The 19891-nt window shown below is 40.8% G+C and overlaps 1 protein-coding gene and 1 long non-coding RNA gene across 5 annotated transcripts in view; one reads left to right on the forward strand and one right to left on the reverse strand.

Moving 5' to 3' along the window:
• Positions 1-8103, forward strand: part of LOC132848373 (uncharacterized) — a 108664-nt gene extending 100561 nt beyond the window's left edge. For 3 of the 4 annotated variants that reach the window (XR_009648727.1, XR_009648725.1, XR_009648724.1), the window contains one exon: positions 4803-8103. This is a non-coding gene — a long non-coding RNA (uncharacterized LOC132848373). The remainder of the gene's footprint in view (positions 1-4802) is intronic. The other variant, XR_009648726.1, reaches the window with a different exon arrangement.
• fam49ba (family with sequence similarity 49 member Ba) lies at positions 600-19126 on the reverse strand. Its single transcript, XM_060873992.1, has 11 exons — positions 18898-19126; positions 8189-8279; positions 7793-7914; positions 6579-6684; positions 4918-5054; positions 3862-3939; positions 1680-1796; positions 1515-1594; positions 1302-1428; positions 1126-1196; positions 600-1001 (listed from the first exon to the last, which is right to left on the reverse strand). The coding sequence occupies exons 2-11, from the start codon at positions 8259-8261 to the stop codon at positions 935-937; spliced, it is 978 nt and encodes a 325-aa protein (XP_060729975.1). The 5' UTR covers positions 8262-8279; positions 18898-19126; the 3' UTR covers positions 600-934.
• Positions 19127-19891: the final 765 nt, after the last annotated feature.

Below are 19891 nucleotides of genomic sequence, written 5' to 3' on the forward strand. Positions count from 1 at the left end.
AACCCTCACAATTCCTTTTCCTGCCTTCTGTGGGATTCTTTCTCTTCCCCCCAACACACACACACACACACACCAGTACAGTCAGCTGACTCCTGCTGACCAATCAGCAGCAGGTTACACGCTACATTCCGACATGCTGAGAGGGAAAGTTGGTTCCTTTTCCAGCCAGCTGAGACTGAGAATGCAGTGCAGAGAATTTTACAGCTTTGTTTTCCTTCACATAGTTTTGGAGACTCTCTGCCTATTTGGCAGGGAAAAAACGGCTACAGTTATTGTGAAGGAAGATGACGGTACCATTGCTCATTTGTTGACTCAAGAATAGGAAATCAGAAAGAGGATATGTGATGAGAAGTCCAGATGCTATGTTAGTAACACGGATGTGGGTTTGGAACCAAAGTGTACGGTCCAACACGGAACTAGAAACCTTTGCGAAAGTGTCTTAAAAGATGTTCTGGCTTGATGTCCATCAATGATGGCGTCCAGATGCTTGTGTGTTAACAGCGGGTTAAACTACAGAAACTTCTCTTTAGTAGAATCTATTAAACATTGATGCACCACCTTCAAGCGATTGTGAAGTGAAAGAACACAGCCAGCAAAACTGATTTAAAGAGCTTCTTTATTTTGTTAAAAAGGTTTATCAAATGTCAAAACAATCAGCTTTTTAACAAAAGAAATTACAAAAAATAAATGTTTCTGCTTTGGCACTCTGTCAACCATTAAAATAAAATACACAAGGGCAATAAAAAGATGAAGAAAAAAAAAAACACACACAGCAGAGGCACTCCTCTTCAGAGTCGCATTAGGACCATCATACAGCAGTGTATCCCAGTAGCTGCCACCTGATACATGGCCATTCTCTCAGCAGTTAAAAACTCATCAGAAGAGGGTCCAAATCCTCAATAAGTTCTCGAGAAGTACCGTTTTATGGACGCTGTCAGACTTGTAACATGTTTTTGATTTGCTTGGAGGTAGTCTCATCGTTCAAATGTTTTGTCGTGTACCTTCAGTCGAACACACACCCAAAAACGCATTTTGAAAACATATCCAATGTACGTGTTTAGCAGAAATAAGATATTTATGTCATATAAAATAGAGTATTGTTTTACAGTGCGTGAGTTCACAGACCTGAGTGCGTTAAGCAGACCTTCTACTCTGTTAGGTGGCTGATCCCGCAGGACTTTAATGCAGCCTTTCATCTGTAAAACACAGGAAGATTCACATGCAGGCAGTAATCATATGATGAACATGTGTGACTGTACATGAGTACACCTGTGTGAAGAGAATTTCATTTGTGCACACACATCAATTTTTGAGGACTTGACGAATGCTCCGGCAGGATGAACGTAATCGTAGAGGATGATGACTCCCACCATGACACGCAGGCAGAATAACACTGTGTCTTCACTCGCAAAACGGGTACGGTACTCCCTGAGTGTACACACACACACACACACACCCGGAGTGAGTGAAAGAACTAAAAGGGAAAGGATGATGACTGATGTAACTGAACTTACGGTGTGTCTAACATGACTTTACACACACTCGCCATCGTACTTAAGCAGTCTGTCGTGTTTTCGATGGGTAAATCTGAATTCTGTCAAAATAGAGGAAAAATGATATGTTTAGACATTTAGAACCATTTTAGAGCACGTCAGCGAGCATGAAGTGTGAAGACTGACCTCAGATACGAACTTTGTCGTGGCATCACTTAATGTTTTCAGCATTGGTGTAGCATTGGCGTAGAACAGAGACATGCGATTGGCCAGTTCGTTGTTTACTTCGTTTTCTTCCTCTGTCTAGGGACAAAACATTGAAATCGTTGATCAGTCCAACAGTAAATACACAAACATTGTAATGTAGGTTTAATATTTTCTTGGCAAGAGATATCTAGCGTGATCACTTCTGTACTGTACACTCTTTAGACATGCACTGTATGGATAAAGGTACGTGGACACCTGATGGATCATCACAAACGGAGGTGCTTGTTAAACATCTCTTTCCAAAACCACGGGCATTAAAATTATTCTGTTCTCAAATTATTTTGCACTAGATGTTGGAGCGTGGCTGTTGGGGGGTGGCTGTGCGTTCAGTGTTCCAGTTCATCCTAAAGGTGTGCTGTCGGGTTGAGCTCTGTGTAGATCACTCGAGTTCTCTCTACTCCAGCATCCACAAATCACTTCTTAATGTAGATGAGGTGGTGTAAAGAGGAACAGTTCTGGGCAAAGGTGTACATGTGGGTGTAACATTCCAAAAAAAAAAAAAAAAAAAGGTGATTTGCGCCAAAGGTTTTTTGATTTCAATGCAACATTACATTGTGGCTTGTAGTTTAATACAGTGGAAACTAAGGCTGATTGACATGCCGATGTCAAAAATTTAGCCTTCATTCATGAGGATAGATCTTAAAGTGTGTCCCAAATCACATACTTATGATTTCTATGGCATTTTGTAGTATAAATAGTGTGATTAATCTGTTCACACTAAAAATTTCAGCATGGAGTGCACTTCAGGTATTCGGATGATGCAAGGAATTCAACGGACACAACAAAGTGTGGAACGTCGGACACTTTGTTTATGTAGTGGAAAAGGGGCGGAGCTACCAGGCGTTGGCACTGGATGAGACAAACGTTTTCCAGATAGCCGAACAACATGCGTTTTGTTCTGTTGTTTTACGTTCAGGTCAGCAGCGTCGCATTCCCAGCATCGACTGGGAAACAGCTTATATTTCTGGCTAGTTTAAAAAAAAAAAAAATGTAGTGTTCCAAAATTCATACAGTAGAAAAAGTGTGTAGTATGTTATTAGGGAAACAGCTTTAGAATGCATAAAATCTCAGCAAGCAGCTGCCTCTACTAGTGTAAACGCCACCAATTTTATACCGCTGTTACAAATACTGTAGCACTAGTGGTGTAACGTAAACAATGACCGATTTTAAAGCAGAACGAAATGTTTGCGGCAGCAGAGAGAATGTGTCCCTTGATGTCTCATCTCAGTTTGGTCGTGTCAGGGCAAAAATGATGCGGTGTGGAAAGAAATAGAGGATGAATTACAGCTCATCATCTCTCCCTTTTAAAACGTGCTTTCTCTCAGCTACTATTGTAACAGGCTTACAATAGTTTATTTTCTGCTCTATCACAATCAAGGCTTTTTTTTCAGTTTATAAGCACAAGCCTTGATTGTGATAGAGCAGATAATAAACAATAAATCTGTGATTATTTACTACGACACTGAGTGCAAAATATCACAACCTGTTAACAAGATTTTCTTTGGATGATCTCATACATTTAATAAGTCCCCAGCGCAGCACTAGCTTAAGAAAGAATATGGTATTTTGTGTATGTAATCATGCAAACGGACCCAAAAAGACAATTCAGTGCTCTTCTCATGGTGAAAAAGCATATTCCAGTGACAAGAAGCTGTTCATTTATTTTCCTCTACTACACACAGGAAGTCCTGCGAGCCCAGAGCAGGCTGTACAACACTGCAGCTCACGATTCATTAAGTGAGGAGGCGGTGATGATTATTCCTGACTGCGAAAGCTTTTAATTGGGGAGGCAAGGTCATGTAACCTTTGTCTCCTCTCTAGTTTTCGGATGGTTTCGAGGCCGAGCCCATTAGCATACACACTCGCGTGCAGAAACCACCCCCTCACTGTACATGAGCATCGGCTAAAAGTAGCTGGATAAAAGGGAATAGATGGATGACTGAAATGAGTGTTTCCCTGACTCAGGACCTCGCTTACTTAATGATCAGAGCGCTGCTCGTTAACCCTGGACCCTAGTGAATTGGTGCATTACTAAAACATAAGCTTCCCGATAATGAGACGTGTTTCCACAAGCGTGCGCACGCAAAGCACGTGCACTTACTGCCAAGTTGTTGATTCGCATGCGGCTCAGGGTCCGGCGGTAGTAGCTGAAGTCGTTCTGAATGGCTGGGTTAGTCATCTGGGAAGAGAAGATACAGGATTCATCATTCACGCCTTGGCTCTGTATTGCTTTTATAGGTAAAGGTAAGCTGAATCGGCTGAATTAATCAGTAAATTTGTGGAGTTCTGATGCAAGTAGTAAAATAAGACGAGGTGTACAGTTATAGCAAAGGGCGATTTTCCTAGCATGACCCAAAGTGTTTCATTCCTCTTATACCACCACACCTTCGACTACACTAACTTTAAACAGATTTAAGAAAAAAAAAGGACAAATTTAATGTTTATAGCTACATTGAATGTAGTAGAATGTCTTTGAAACAAATTAGTTCCTATCATCAAATAATAGTCACCTCCGCTGTGCTCATTAATGTTAGAGATATACTGTATAAAGTAACTTCATTTTTAAACTTTCGGATTTTATTCTGTTTCTGTTTGTCGTAAAGCTGCTTGGAGACAATGTGGAGTGTTAAAAGCGCTATACAGATAAATTGAATCGAAGCAATAAATGGATGTTGTTTCACTTCAAACGAATAATACAAGCTTGTCCTTGTACAGAGGAACTGTGAAACCATTCCCTGTTGATGCGCTGATCCTTTACACCCCTTCATACATGTTAAATAAACAGCATCATGGAAGCGATTTTTTTTTTTAGTAGACTTGGATTATGAGAGAGTCTGCCATAGAAGTCTGTGAATGAAGTGTTACTATTATTGGTAATAAAATCCAGGTCGAGTTTCTAAACTCCTGCCTCTGAGTGAGACTGTTTTGTTCATGAACATGTCCCTAACAGCAAAGTGTTCTGAGATCCTCTTCCATGTTCATGCTCCTCTTTCTGCTCCTTCATTCACCTTCCTTTCTATCTGCTTTGTGTGTGTTTCTCAGCCTTGGGTTCTCCTGATGAAGCCGTTTCGACAGGGCGAGGATACCGATAAGAGACGCGGCTTCGGTAAGGTGAACGACTGAAGCGAGACCTTTAGATTAATCTGCTTACACGTACCTTGAGCTCGTCAAAGCGCAGAGTGAAATGGAGGATCTCGGCGAACTGGCGCGCAAGAGCCTGCTCCTGCTCCAAGTGCTGTGTGGGGCTGCAGTGTGCGCTCGTTAGGAATCCCAGCAGGCCGTGCAGGGTTCCTTCTACACAACCAAGACAGAGGTAATATTACATTACAATTGACCTGATGGATGGGGGACAGATGAAGATGGATGAACGTGCTGGATCAATATCGGAAAGAGAATTAGTGAAAGGCAAACCCAGTGTGTTGAGCAAATGTAAAAAGAACAGGATGAAGCCTTGTGGCAAACTGTTATTCAAAAATGAAGGGTGTGTTCCAGAGACCCGCTTGGGGCAAAATGTGTTCATAATTTCTATTTTAATTTCGGTTCACATAGAGAACGTTCAGACAGCATGCAGTCTTCACCCTGCAAGAACTCTAGCGGATCACAGTGCAGTGAGCTGCGTAGACTTATTTATATCCACATGCATTTTTAAATGGCTCGTCAAATATCTGGCAAAGTCGGCTACAGCTGGTTGGTGATTGTCAGATATGGGGACGTGTCAGAGTTAATTAGGACATGACCTACTATTCCACGTGTGTTGCTCGTATACTGACATACATATGAGAGAGATAAGAGCTTACTGTTTTTTATGTGTCTCTAATTAACGAATATCAGAAATTAACCTCGGTATTAAACACAATTAAATTGCATACGTTAAAGAGTGAACATGGCAATATTTCACTAGATAAGGCTTCAGAGGTTTGCGTCACCAAGAAGATTATCTTAATTCAATTACACTGCATTGTTGCCTGGCTCGAAGCGAACTGCTGCCATGCACCGAGTACGAACGTCGTAATCCTAATAGCATCAACCTCACCACAGCGGAACATGGCTGCCAACAGGACATTGTTACCTGTTACGTTACAGCCGGCTTTATTTACTGTAGCAACATCCATTTGCAAAAGTGAATCCATGTCAATCCAATAAACAAAGAGAAGGAATCTGAGGACATGGAGCATATAGAAAAGATCTAAGAGTGATGGTAAGAGCTATAGATAGAGCTGATAAAGGTTATATAACTCCTTTATCTGGGTCCTGATGCAAACTTTGTTGAGTCAAACGCAGATGAGTCACTAAACACTGACCATCATCGGACACGAGTGACCGTCACTGAGCTCAGCAACAAATATAACAGTGTGACACATTGAGCTGAAGTCTAGGTTTGTGTGAGATTACTATATCCCTGCTCATGATGTGTTCATCTCATTTGCTTTACTGCTGGTAAGGTTTTTTTTTTACTAATCTTCTTTAAAAATAATAAAACGCTAGCAAATGTACAATGAAAACATGCTGCTATTTTACACTATTGAGCTCAAAACATTCATGTCAAGGTACTGTAGAACTGAGAAAGTTTTAGCCAGGAGTGTGAGATGTGGGAAAGGGGCGAAGCTTCCTGGCAGCACTGGTTAATATTAGAAACAATAATCTCTTGTTCTTTTGCTGTATTTTGGGGTGTGAACTCTTACTAGTGTACTTTAGTTGTTACACTACTGAACTTGAAATACATCCAGCTTGGCAGGTCTTGTAATGTATTATAATAAACATCACTGGTGGTGTAGGAAAGAGTGTGTGTGTGTGTGTGTGTAACGTGAAGTCTCATACCCAGCTTTTGAGAGAACTCGTAAAACTTCTTTAGTTTGCCCACCAGCGGCACCACAGCATTCCAGGCTTTCTCTTGCACACTTTCATTAGTTGGCTGCTGGATGGCCTGGAAACACAACACACTCCATCAACATGTGCCTGCTAAACTGGAGAACTTTCCCATGAACTCATCCTGACAGCACTTCCCAAGCACAGCTTACTCCTCTTATCTTTCTCCCAGCACTCTTCCTCCAGGACTGTAATGTGACTCAGGTGTGATGAAGCAGCTAAAACATAAACACTTCAGTGATACATTGTGCTAGGAACGCTGTATCTGCTTCGGCTTTCCTCACTGACACGGCGCTGGGCTCGTGTCGATTCTTAAAGAACAGTTCATTGTTTCCTCAAGTTTAAGAGCCAAACCATTAAATAATCTAGTGTGAGTTTATGAGCCGTACAAAACTAGTAACTAAGAAGACTTTTTACAAGTTCTACCTCTGACTGAGATTCTTTTTAATCATCTAATCAGCGTCCGAGAATTCACAGCGCACACAATAGACTCACGATACACTTTTATAGCTTTTAGCTGGTTCTGCTTCCTTTAGCATTAGAAATAACGGGAGTTGCAGATTTAGTGGATCACAGTCAGAATCAACCGGCTTGTGTATCTTTTGTAGAAAGAATTAAAGTCTTTTAGCACATCCACGTACAACAATTAGGGGATTTGATCTTTGTTATATCTTAAATAGATATTAACGAGACAGTCTTTTCCATAAAATCTCTTATCTCTTGTCAGTTTTTCACTCATTTCTGGTCAGCAACACTGTTGTACTGTGGTCTAAATCTCCAGTACACACAAACACAGGGTGACGTATGATTTAGGGCCCGTCCAGTGCGCGGAGACTGCAAGTTAAATCAAATGAACAGGAAAGACAGCGGTTTAATGTGAAGGTAACACTGTGATTTGTTCAATACTAACAGTGACCGTGTGAGTAAAGTTAAAAATGATCCTACAGGTTTCCATTTTATTTCTAGACACTGTTGTGAAACAGCTTTACATTTTATTATTTCTAAACAAGACTTGTCATGGCAATAAACTATATCTCTTATTTCTAGACCTGCAGCTCTTTTGTGGTGGAAATGAACAAAACAGTTGGAGATTAAACAGCAGCTGTGGAACCGACTCCGTTCTTTATTGTCCTGTCTACACACACAAACACACGTCGTACACTCACCTGTCTAATGGCTTCTCCAGCTCCACTGTAGGACTGCAGATCCTCTAAAACACTCATGGCCTCCATCAGAACCTTGTTCACCTGTTCCCATAACTCTCTCTCTGCCTCGGTGGGCCGAGCGTCTGCGGAAACGGCAACACACACAGAATGTACAGTCGGGTTATCGTGCATATAAAAATGGTTACAGCAGATGTTTTGATATGAAACAGACTTATAGAGGAATGCACTGTTAGCACATTAGTTCATTCATGTTTAAAGACTGCCCTGATTACACTGGAACACACTTAACATTAAAACTATATTAAATAACATTGTCCCAGTCTTCCATTGTTTCCATCTCCATTAAGATTAAACGCATTTGTAATTATAAAAGATACACACGCTACATAAACTTACTTTCAAAGTCCAGGAAAAAATTCCCCGCATTGTTGTCGATGTCCCTCGTCAGAACCTTGATCAGATTCCCCATGCCGTCCAATCAGAAACCCTACGAGAGGAAGAGGACGGGGTTTAGTGACGCGTCACGCTGAGAATATAAAGATCATGTTACTGTGTCGTGTCATGCTTCTTGATTGTGTCTAATAAATCAGTGATGTCGAGCACTTGTCTAAGCTTTTTGAACATTTCGGAATCGTTATCTTTCCCTCCCCCGGCTAGAATCACACCGATCCTGGTTTGTCCCATCTGTACTCCTTTAACATCTGTAAACACATGCAAAAATGTGTGACAGAACAGCTGTTCAAGGCAGTGCAGATAGAGGAAGACCAACCCACTACCACACACACACTCTACCCAGTCACACCAGGATAAAACAGATATGATGATAGTCATAAAAACCTTCAACACGTGTTAAAGCACAATATTCATGTGATACAATAAAATTGATTTTCAGTACAGCAAAAAAAAATCTTGCCTGAATATTTTCTTTGTGAAAACCAGCATGATTGAACCTCTTACGATTTGATTGATAGAAAGAAAAAGATTTTAATACCCCTGACAAAATGTAAGCTGTATTTTACCACAAACAAATACAATTCTTCATTAAATGTGTGTTAACGTTTCAGAGATCAATCGGTTCCTCCTCTAACTCTTAAATATCACTGGCTTCTTCCACTGCAGTTTTTCTGGCTTTCTCATTCAGGACTGAAATCTGAATCCGAATCTTTGTGATAATATCCATACTTAAAGGCGCTATACGACTCGAATGGAACCGGACTGAGTCATTTCCAGGAATCCCTTCCCTGAAATTCTAGGTTTGCTCTGCTGTGAATCGTTTGTGTCACTATGTAGGAGTCGTCTCTCCCGAGAGCAGGGAGGCGCTCCGAGCTGCACAGGCTATGCATGATTTCAAACCACCCACGAAAAGGGAGGGATAGTCTGTGGAAAGAGACTGACCTCAAATTTAAAACACTGCAACAGTCTGCTCCAGGCTCCAGCGAATTCCTTTTGCAGGATTAACTCTTTAAAAGCAACTTAACTGCAAAACTAGGACTGCTTTACAGAACAACTGGAGCGATGGATGTTAAAGGAGGTAAATAGGTCAGCCACTGACCTACTCTACATTGTGTGTGTGTGTGTGTGTGTGTGTGTGTTCCTTCAGTAATACATCTACAGCCCTGCAGAGGAAGCAAACAAGAAAAGCACTAGCACAGCATCAGCTCTGTCCTGAAGCCCTAAATCCACCTTGATATGCCTCGGATGGTGGGGGATGTGGGGTGGAAGGAGGACGAGCGAATCCGACGTGTTCGTTTGACTATCACTTATCCCCTCTGTCCTCCTATTGGCTCGTGACATTCTGCTGTTTCCATGGAGCCAAAAAACGGATCTCTACACCAAAAATACTGCAGCAGCCAATAGGAGCAGATCTCTGGGGTGGGGCGAGGCGAGAGAATGGAAGATGATACTCAGCAGACTTAAAAGAACATCGATATAATGACTCGAGTAAATGGAACAGATGCAGGCTTCAGGAGGAGAAAAACTGAAATGTTCGATAGCGTCTCAAAAAAGGAATATTAACCAAGCTTTTTTTTTCCCCGTCTATCTTTTAGAAATGGTATGAAGTTAAACATGTAGGTTATCTATTAAATTACACTTTGTGCATTTATGCTGAATGTACTATTTTTCTATATGTTTGTATGATGTGTGTGTATGTGTGCTGATTTCCTGCTCGACACTCCCAGGATGAGATCCGACTGGGAGCGTCTTGATTAAAATCCCCAAATCCCGTTAGTGCAATGCGCATGGGATCGTGTGTGTAAATCTGTCAGTGCAATGTGTGTGTGAGTGTGTCAGCATGGAGAGCAGCGTGTGTGTCCACGTGCCCTCTACTATTACTACTACGACTACTACAGCTCAGCCAGTGGAGCACAGAGACCCGCCTTCCTCTCTCTCTCTCTCTCTCTCTCACACACACACACACACACACACACTGCGCAATGAAAGCTAGAGGGAGGGGAGCGGAGTCACATGGGCTGAGGCACAGCGGGGTGGGGTTCTGCAGTGCTGGGGTGCTGCAGTGAGTTAGAGAGAGAGAGATATGAGCTGCATCCCTTCTGACCCAGATTCAGTTCAGAGCGATGGAGTTAACCTCCCGCCGTGGCCCATGATCATCTGTGTGCCTGAAGCAGGTGGCCTAAAAAAGCCACTAAGTCATTTCCATATGCAGATTCAGCACAATCTGGAGTTAACGGTTAAATCTACTGGATTTCAGCCTGCTGACTTTGTACACACAAACATCAAGAATGTCTGATCTCTGAATAGCTCACTTGATTTTAAAAGGCTACAACGTGCTCATGATGTTGGGGTGTGTGTGATCCGTCTTAAGGTCATCGTTCATCCCTCCTGACACACACGCGCTCTGATGCCCTCATCATCATCATCACTTCCCATAACTCACCCCCTCCCCTGTAGACCTCTGAAGCTGTGGCGTGACACACTCATGAGGCACACGCGGCAGCATTACATCCCACAAACACCACTGCGCTGCTTTAAAGTGGGAAAGAGAGGCATGCAGTTCCGGCCAGTAGTAATGACCAGGCTGAGAGCCTCACTGCCTGAGCAGTGACTCACACCCAGAGGGAGAAACAGAGACTCCACCCAAAGGAAAGTGATGAACAAGAAAGGCACGAGAGGTAAACAGTGCCACCTCATCATGGTATCCAGCTGTCAGCACCGATAATCCATCATTTATTTGGCATTTGATTAACGGTTGTGCTTCAAGTTGTATTTAACATGATTAATAACACAACCCTGAGGAACAAGATATGCTGGAGTATTATTCAGGATTTACATACAAGTCGCCGTGTCCTGATGGGTCATTGACTAACACACAAGGTCAGGAGTTACAGACAGATAATCAGATGAGGAGGTTTCTTGTTACCGGGTGACCTTTACATCATGACTAAATATCTAATCCTAGGATGGAAACTTGACCCTCTGCTTCAGAGGATGTTCATGTTACTTCAGAGCAGGATGTGGTGGGATTTTACTGCCACCTGGTGGACAACGTTCAATACTGCAGTGTCGCGAATAGCTATAAAACTCAAGTATTAAGAATTGAAGTTCACATCTTCACTCAGATGACCAACATATAAAACACTACAATAAATCCAAACACAATAAACAAATCAACACCATCGTGTGCACTCACAATCCAACATGCACGCAAACGCTGTATATTAAAAATCTAATAAAGCTTTTTTAAAAGCCCCTTTTTTGTTTTTACCAATTATTTATCGTCCTTGGTTTAATCTATGCTTTTGTTCAGAATAGAAAAAGTAATAAACCTGAATATCAGCATCTTCTGCAGGTTTACAAGTTAAGTAGGAGGAAAGACATGCAGTGTGTAATAGACTGTAAATACGATGAGCACCAAGTATTGGATCAAGTATTGGCACTCTGGATAAAGATATTACCAAAAATTGTCAAACTCGCACTAACAAAATATGACGTTAGTTCACAACTAAGTAAAATGACAAAAACAGACAAACACACATTATTATTATTATTATTATTATTACTACTACTGGCAGCACTATAATTTTTTTTTAGAAACCAAAGAAACTTTTTTTTTTTTAAAGAATAAGCATTTTGTTGGGGAATAAATATGTTTCGATACACAGCAATTTCCTTCCTCAACAAGATCAGAGAATACACTAAGGAACTGAAACAAAAGAAGGAAGAAAGTCATAATCAGATTAAAGCTCTAAACATACATACACTCCTGAAAATGCCGCCATCTATGATGAGTAGTGTGTAGAGAAGGACGGGTAGAGAGGTAAACTCCAAAGAGCATGAAAACTACTTCATCCTATCTAGGAGATAAAAATAGAGCTTTGTGGCAACACACGCTCACGGTGGGTTTGGCACAAAAAAAAAGATTGTTCTGCTGAGAAGAACACAATCTTGGTGGAGGATGTGTGATGTTCCAGGTTCTTGGAAACGTTAGTAGGACACATGGCGCTGAGGACACCTAAAGGACACGGAGCACCAGAAGACTCTAGAGTCTCTACAACTGCACTGTGAGTAGAAACCTATCTACACACACTTCCTCCAGCTTAGAAACCTCATTACAACTGTGTGGGTGTGTTCAGGTGAAAGGAGGACTTATTGTATCTTTGGTGTGTGTCAGTGTTTGGTCAGGTTTTCTAGAACTCTTAAAGCTCTGACAGAAATGTACAAGCATCTCCTGTACTCAACTCATGCTCAACTCTTGCCTCTAAATTTTTCAGATGGTGTTGATTCGTTCGTGGTGATGCTACTATAGGTAACATTTGGAATGAGTCTCCAGTGTCGGCGCTTCGTAACGGTCGGAGACGAAAGTGCTCCTTTACGATTTCCACATGCTGCAAGAAATAACTTCCACAACAATAACTCGTCAGAATTATGACTCGAATCTACATGCTCTTTAATAAATATAATAAAGCCATTGCTAGTAAATTGACAGGGTGGAAAATGAACACAACACTATGACATTGGGAAATAATCATCACTGGGCTGGAGGAGTAACTCTGTGTGTGTGTGTGTGTGTGTGTGTGTGATTCCTCTCTGTAACAATGAACCCTGCTGCAGTATTATTACAGTATATTCCTTCCTGTCAGGGTTGGAGTCAGATAGCTTATTCTGTGGGAGAACATGTTCCCCAGGCTGCAGGCACACTCATGTGGCACTGATCTCACACGGACTTTAATGGAGCACAGCATGAGCTCTGATTGCTGCAGGTGGTTTATTAACTAAACTATATATTCAGGAGGGTGTTTACACACTGCAGCATGTGAGGGGGGAAAAATTAAATGAAGCGCCTCATCTCTTCATCAGAAAGGTGGACACTCAACTCGGCTAACTGCAGACAAATTTGCATAATGACAAGAAGAGCGCAGTAATCAAACCAGGCTATAGATGTGAAGCTTTACAGTGTAGTTTGAGAGCTGGAACGAATAGAAAATGTTAAACTGTCGCCATATGAAGTGCTCTCTCAGGCTGCCACACTTTCAGTAAACCTCTTATGTCTGCTGCACGCTGCAGAACAATGTGAATAATTTTGTATTTGTTTCAGCTACAGCTTCATGCTGAATGTGAAGTTACAGACAGTGGACGTATACACGGATATATCTGCCAATCGTTGATAGAGACTTCCATCACCTCTGTCAAACACCGTAAATGCTTTCCAGAAATAAGAAGATAAAAGTATAACAATTATCTCTTGGGCCTCATGGACTAATATACTCCAATGCACCTAGATCTGTGACTTATGGGATTGCAGTGGATCTATCCACAGGAGCTCCTGGTTGCTTAATTGTTCTCGACTACAAACTGTTGTAGAAAGGACATTATTTACATTTACAGTACATTATTTACTGGATGAGGTTCACTTCTGAGTCTGGTTCCTCTCAAGGTTTCTCTCAGGGAGATTTTCCTTCCTGCCGCTGCCTCAGCCATTAGGGATAAATGTTAGATATAATCATTTAATTTAAATCTTTAAGATTTTTGGTGTGTGGTTTTGACGAGATAAAGCGAGCAACGTGACACGGTATTATTTAACAACTCTGTATTAAATTAAACTGTGTCAATTAGAAAGAAAAGAGAGAGAGAGAGCAACAGCCCAACCAACAGCCCAACACTGTTACAACTGCTGTATTAGTGCTTAGTGATGATGATGATGATGATAGTAATATAATATTGTCCAGGTCCTAAAACTATACCTACTTAAACCCCAGATTTCTTTTGTTAGTTTGTAACTGTACTAGAAGCCTAATAGCCCCCAGGGCAATATTGTATTTTGTATTTGTCACTTCTGTGTACAATATTTCTCCAGTACCAAACAAAAACAAAGCCTTGGCTGTGTGGGTATAACCGGCACATTCAGTTTGCCACCACCAGGGGGAGCTAGTAACACACAAGACATTGACACAAGAAAAGTATGAAAATCCTGTTCGTTCTGGAAAAACCTTCACATTCAACAAGAGCTCCTGAGTTTGTGTAAGTTTCTGGCTAAGGATTAGCCATTAATATGGAAAATTAATGACCTGAAAGAAATCTGTCAACAACACACCTATAAATTAAGGTAAATAAGACGAAAAGACAAGTCTTATTAACTTATCGGTTAAGACAATGGCACCCTAAAAGGAGGAAATGTCTAGCTTAGTAGGTGCTCTTACACTGATTAGTAATTTTTGCTCTCTGTACATGCAATGATTTATACCTTTTATGGTCCTTGGTGGGCTTCAGTATGCGTATCATCTGTGCTCTGAATAGACATTTATGGGTGGTCGGTATTTCTGAACATACTGTATGCTTGGGGGTATAAAGAAAATGAGTGCGTTTAGAAATGTGGCAGAAATGTTTTACATTAACACACAACGCCGGTAAAAGATCAGTTAATGAACTCCCAAATGGTACAGATAAATGTTTGTCCTATCGTTCAGACATTGCAAAACCTTGAGGTTTAGGATGCTACGATCATCCATGGGCAAGAATACAGAGAGCAGCGAGCGGCAGGGCAAACGGAGGGCGGGCCTTCTCTCTCACTGTTGTGTCAATCACTGCAACACAAAGCCGATCATGGGCACGCGATCACAGGTATGCCGAAGACGGCAGACAGCTGTGTATGCTGTAGTGCAGAATACACTCACACTCAAGTGTGTATTTCTGAGGGACTACAGAAACTCTGAGTCTCAGTCTGTAAATAACCTGAATAGTTGTGTATATGTATATTCACTATTTGTGATGTTTGAGTTTTTTGTGCGCTTTAAGTCTCGTGCTGCTCTTGTGTTAAGTCTAAATCCTCCCTGTTGTTCATGTTGTGCCAGCAGGGACAGCAAATTTCCCCTTGGGGATTAATAAATGACACTATAATATATTCTACTGTACAAGTCTAAAGCGTGTAGTTGTGTCAGTAGACTCTACCACTATGGATGAGTTGACACGCAGAGTAAAACTCTTCGATAGCGGAACAGCCTGATCACTGAGCCTCAGCACAACAGCAGTGGGGGAAAAGTACAAGCAGGAACATGATGGCTGCCAGACTTGTGAGAACATGAACTTCACAGTGTGAGTGCATACGGCTCATGCTTTTATCTCCCTGTCAATATCAGTAATTACTACACACACAAACCTGCTCCAAAACTGGACTTCGGGGAATTTTCAAAGAACCGAGTAGGAACCGATTAACGATACTTGTCCTAAAAAAGGGCACTTACCTGATGATAAGCTCTCATATCGATGATGTAAGTGCTGTTACTAACTAAATCAACGGTTTTTTTTACACTGCAGGCAATGGATTCCAGAGAATTTGAGCTGGGAGTCCATCACAGCTGACTTACTCTATAAGCGGCTGTTTAGTGAACTTTTAGAGTATCAATAACCAAAATTAAAGTCTCAATAACCAAAACAAAAAGATAAAAAATAAATAGCCAATAATAAATAATAACATAATAATAAATAATAAAAATAGCCAATGGAAAATTTTACAACTCTTTCTTTTCCGTTGCATTGGAAACGAGGCCACCGTAGTGCGCCTGCATTACTGATGTTATCTACTCCATAACCACCCCTCACCCCTGCACCTAAAAAACATTGTACAAGTGTCACTTGATTACATTTAATTCAGATTATTTGCTATAAAACTAAACCTTTTTGGCTGCAATCTGTTTTAGCCCAATCTGGCATCCCTGTCCTGCCTGCTCTTCTTCCACAGAACAGTGCGAGTCCTGCACAATGGGCTTGTTGCAGTTCCCATTTTTGGTGCAATAATAACTCTCTGGAGCTGTAGGGTGACGCGTGCATGCTGCAGCACACTGGAGAGACCTGCATTTTAATGAAACATCAGCTCATGTATGTCAGAGTTGTGGATGAGGCTTAAGGATCAATATATCCTGATATATAAAGTGTGGCTCTGTGACCTTGCATTAAGCCCGCAACACCTCAGCTAAAGGCTTGGGCTGGATATTGTCTCGTTTATAAACCAAAGTGCATGTGGAACTTTGTTTGAAAAAAGGTGCCTTGAGAGACCTAGAGAGGAGGGACAGATTAATGGCGCTCGATTAAACTGCATTACGCGTGCAAGTCTGAAATAGTTTGCATGCCAATAACAGATGCATGGGAAACTTCACTATAATACGCTTCTCGATAATAACTTCCTCCTTTCGAGTTAGAAAAGTGACACAAACTGAAAGCTCACTTCACAGTTTTATCACTGGTAAGAGTTCAAGCTTACATTCTGGCAGTGCAGTGAAACAAACATCACGACTACATGCAAAAATCACACAATGCACACTAGTCATTTTGACTATAAAGCAACGTATTGTAAATGTGCATCATCACAGAAAAAAATAAGATGCAGAGCCTTATTTCCGTTCACTAAAAACGAAGTCATGTAAAACTGAAACCATGGCGGCGCGACACAATTGCTTAATGATGTCTTTAATTGCACATAAATGTTGAGCTTTGCTGCTTATAGGACGCCCTGCGTGTGCGGCTGTGAAAAAAAACACAACTTCTGCACTTTGCACAGAACAACGTCTATCAAGTCATCGGGTTTCAGTGCAGCAAAGAGCAGAGTTTTTTAAATAATTAATTTCCTGTTGTTGTTTCTAACAGGTTTCATCTCAGTTCACTGTATTTGAACAGATCCACAGTACATACAAACAATACAGTTTATCAGTTTGCCACAATGCTGAACATCTGTCACACCGGTAAAATGAACAACTCCAGCAGAAACTTATAAACACACACACACACACACCAGATACATTTAAATTCTGCCCTCACGCAACACTCTCATATCCTTAAATCAGCAATCGGCCATACTGTTTCAGACACCACTAAAAGGATTGACATTTCTAACCAGTTCACTTCAGCACAGTTCCTGAGAACCCGTCTTCAGGAACAGTCAGAGCCAGAACTGTAGAGATCTCGTGATATCATAGCTGCTGATGAATGAATTAAAATCTTTACTAGTCAATTCCTAGACTTCTAACTCTTAGTGTACAGTAATAACTGTTAGTAATACAATTCTCCATTAATACCCGTGAATGACAATTATCCCGTTAAAATCCGTTTAAATACATCATTGACAACAAACACCACATTTTGCAATTGGTTAAAGAATTTGTGCTGATGTAGAGAACCAGAAAATGTCAAAATATGATTATTTTTTATCACGACAACGTGTATTGTACTTAATGCTAATTACCTGTGCAGCTGAAAAAAACACCACCATTCAGAAACGGTATGACATCTGTATCGTGTAAAGATGCATGTACGGGCTGACTCTATGATGTCTTATAAATGTTCCTATATCTTAGCTGGCAGACAGAAAGAATATAAAGCAATCTTAAATATTTAGGTGTAAATACAGTAGGTATTAGGTGCAAATACAGAAATCTACATTTCCTAGATGAACTACTAGAGGCAAACAAGACACTTTTACATTCATCCATCTGCAGTAAACGCTTGTTCAGGGTCGAAGTGGATCTCGGGAACACGGCTTGAGGTAGGAATACACTCTGGATGAGACAGGAGTGCAATGCAGTCTACAATAAACACACTCAATTACATTTATGGGGAATTTCTCTTAACCAATCCACCTACCAGCCTGTTTTCTGGCAGGTGTGAGGAAAACAAAGAACCAGCAAGAAACCCACATAGACACAGTGAGAACCTCTAGAGCTGGAAGTAAAGAAGACCAGCTCCTGGACCACCTGAACCACCACCAAGTACATTACACAGGTACACAAGAAATGTCCTAGACGTTTCCCTGCCTGAATAATGCAACAGCTTTAATACAGCCTTTTCTAAACAAGCAGATATTTTATAAGCTATTCTGAACGGTAAGAGGTTTTTGGGCTATAAATGTTTCACACCAAATTGTAGTTTTAGGTTTCAGAGCACATCATTTTCAGTTAGTTAGAGATCAGATGCCTGATGTAATAGAGATGATGGGTCAGTTACAGGGTGAGGATGACAACAAATCCTAATTATACAGGACTAATTAAACACTGTAAGGGATCATTAGGGTGATATTATGTTTTTTTGCGCAGACATGGGTTATTAAACACACAGCATGATCTTCATAGTGTGAAGGAACTTGGCCACACACACACACACACACACACACACACACATGTTTAGTATCAAACAAAATCAGGAAGTGGCACAATGTGCCTTCTTCTACACAGAGGAAGTCCAGAAACATTTTCTTTTATGAGTTTTGTTCTTTCTCTTTCATCCCGTCTTAAACTAAACTTCATAAACTTGTTGGCTGATTAATTTAACACGTTTTCATTCAGTTGTTTCTATACAACTATATATATATAAATATAATAACATCTTGCTTTAGACTTAACAATGATTATGCTGCATAAATCAGACATAAAGTGGAAAAAAACAACACACACTTATAACTTTATAATAACAACATATAGATTTCATGCAAAACGACCAATTATTGATTAGAAACCTAAATAAAATTCACCCCAAACACAAACTCACTTAGAATAGTGTGTGTTCTAGGCCACTGCTTTAATAAATTAACACTAAATATTTTACAAACTAATACACACAAAGCAGCACAAACTCATTAGAACCGAATGTTGTATTATTCTTACCTTTAACTTTAAGCAAACGTCTTAAATCAAGTGCCCAGAGTCGCATTCAGCTCGCACTCAGCTGCTCCTGGCACAGAGGAGCTGCGTCTCCATGTTCCGGGTTGTTGGATGTTCAGAGCTGTAGGCTATACTTTATGTAAGAAGCACAGGTTGTTGAGTGACAGAAGGCAGGCACAGTTCTAAAAGGCAGTCCTGCCTATAAAAGGCATTGATTTAGAGAAGGGAAGTGCAGAGAATTAGCATATAATCCGCTCACTGCATACAGCCCGCCTCAATGAACGCAGAATTTTTGAATCGACTCTAAATGATGAATCTTTGCGCGAACCGATTCACGAGTCAAACGCGCTTCCAAGTGGTTTTATCGTGCACTCGTGACCATATTCACACTATAGCCAAGCTTTTATGCGCTACTATCAGCATTACTACTGTTATTATTACTGCTATGGTAATTTTTTGAGACGAAATAGATAACAAAAGGACTTGCAGTGAAAACAGGCGACACACGTGATTCAGTGAACATGTGAACAAAACAAAGCTAGAGTGGGTTAAACAACGCTCTGCAAATAAAACACTAAAGTAAAAGGCCAATAACTTGGAAATTAGATAACGGCTAATTAACCTGAAGGTGCTTGGTTTGATTCAGCTCGAACCTGCACTAATGAACTAAAGAATGATTCCGAGTCGACACATTCGTTTACAGCCCACCTACCTGTAACCCAGTGGCTCAAGAATCACAAGAATATTTAATGCACACGCACGCACACACACACACACGCACACACACACCTCGAGCTCAGTTTTATACCAGAAAAGCAAAGACTTGTACAGACAATAGTATTTCACCTGAGAAAATCTATTAACAGTCGTTCCTTCACCATCCTTTTTAACCAAATCAGTTGGCAGAAAATCCACTTGAAGAATCTTCCCATATGCATGTTGTGTATTATTAGATTTTGATTATGTTGACTGTCCTCTAAGCAATTCAGTGAGGTAT

This window comes from Tachysurus vachellii, chromosome 7, assembly GCF_030014155.1.
Source record: "Tachysurus vachellii isolate PV-2020 chromosome 7, HZAU_Pvac_v1, whole genome shotgun sequence".
NCBI classification, from domain to species: Eukaryota; Metazoa; Chordata; class Actinopteri; order Siluriformes; family Bagridae; genus Tachysurus; species Tachysurus vachellii.

What these genes read in the sequence shown, in the direction of transcription:
- fam49ba (XM_060873992.1), bottom strand. Translation starts at nt 8,261, where the DNA reads ATGGGGAATCTGATCAAGGTTCTGACGAGGGACATCGACAACAATGCG. An exon ending in CTGGAGAAGCCATTAGACAG is followed by an intron (nt 6,685 to 7,792) that starts GTGAGTGTACGA and finishes TTGTGTTTCCAG; the next exon opens with GCCATCCAGCAGCCAACTAA. An exon ending in CGAGTTCTCTCAAAAGCTGG is followed by an intron (nt 5,055 to 6,578) that starts GTATGAGACTTC and finishes TTGGTTGTGTAG; the next exon opens with AAGGAACCCTGCACGGCCTG.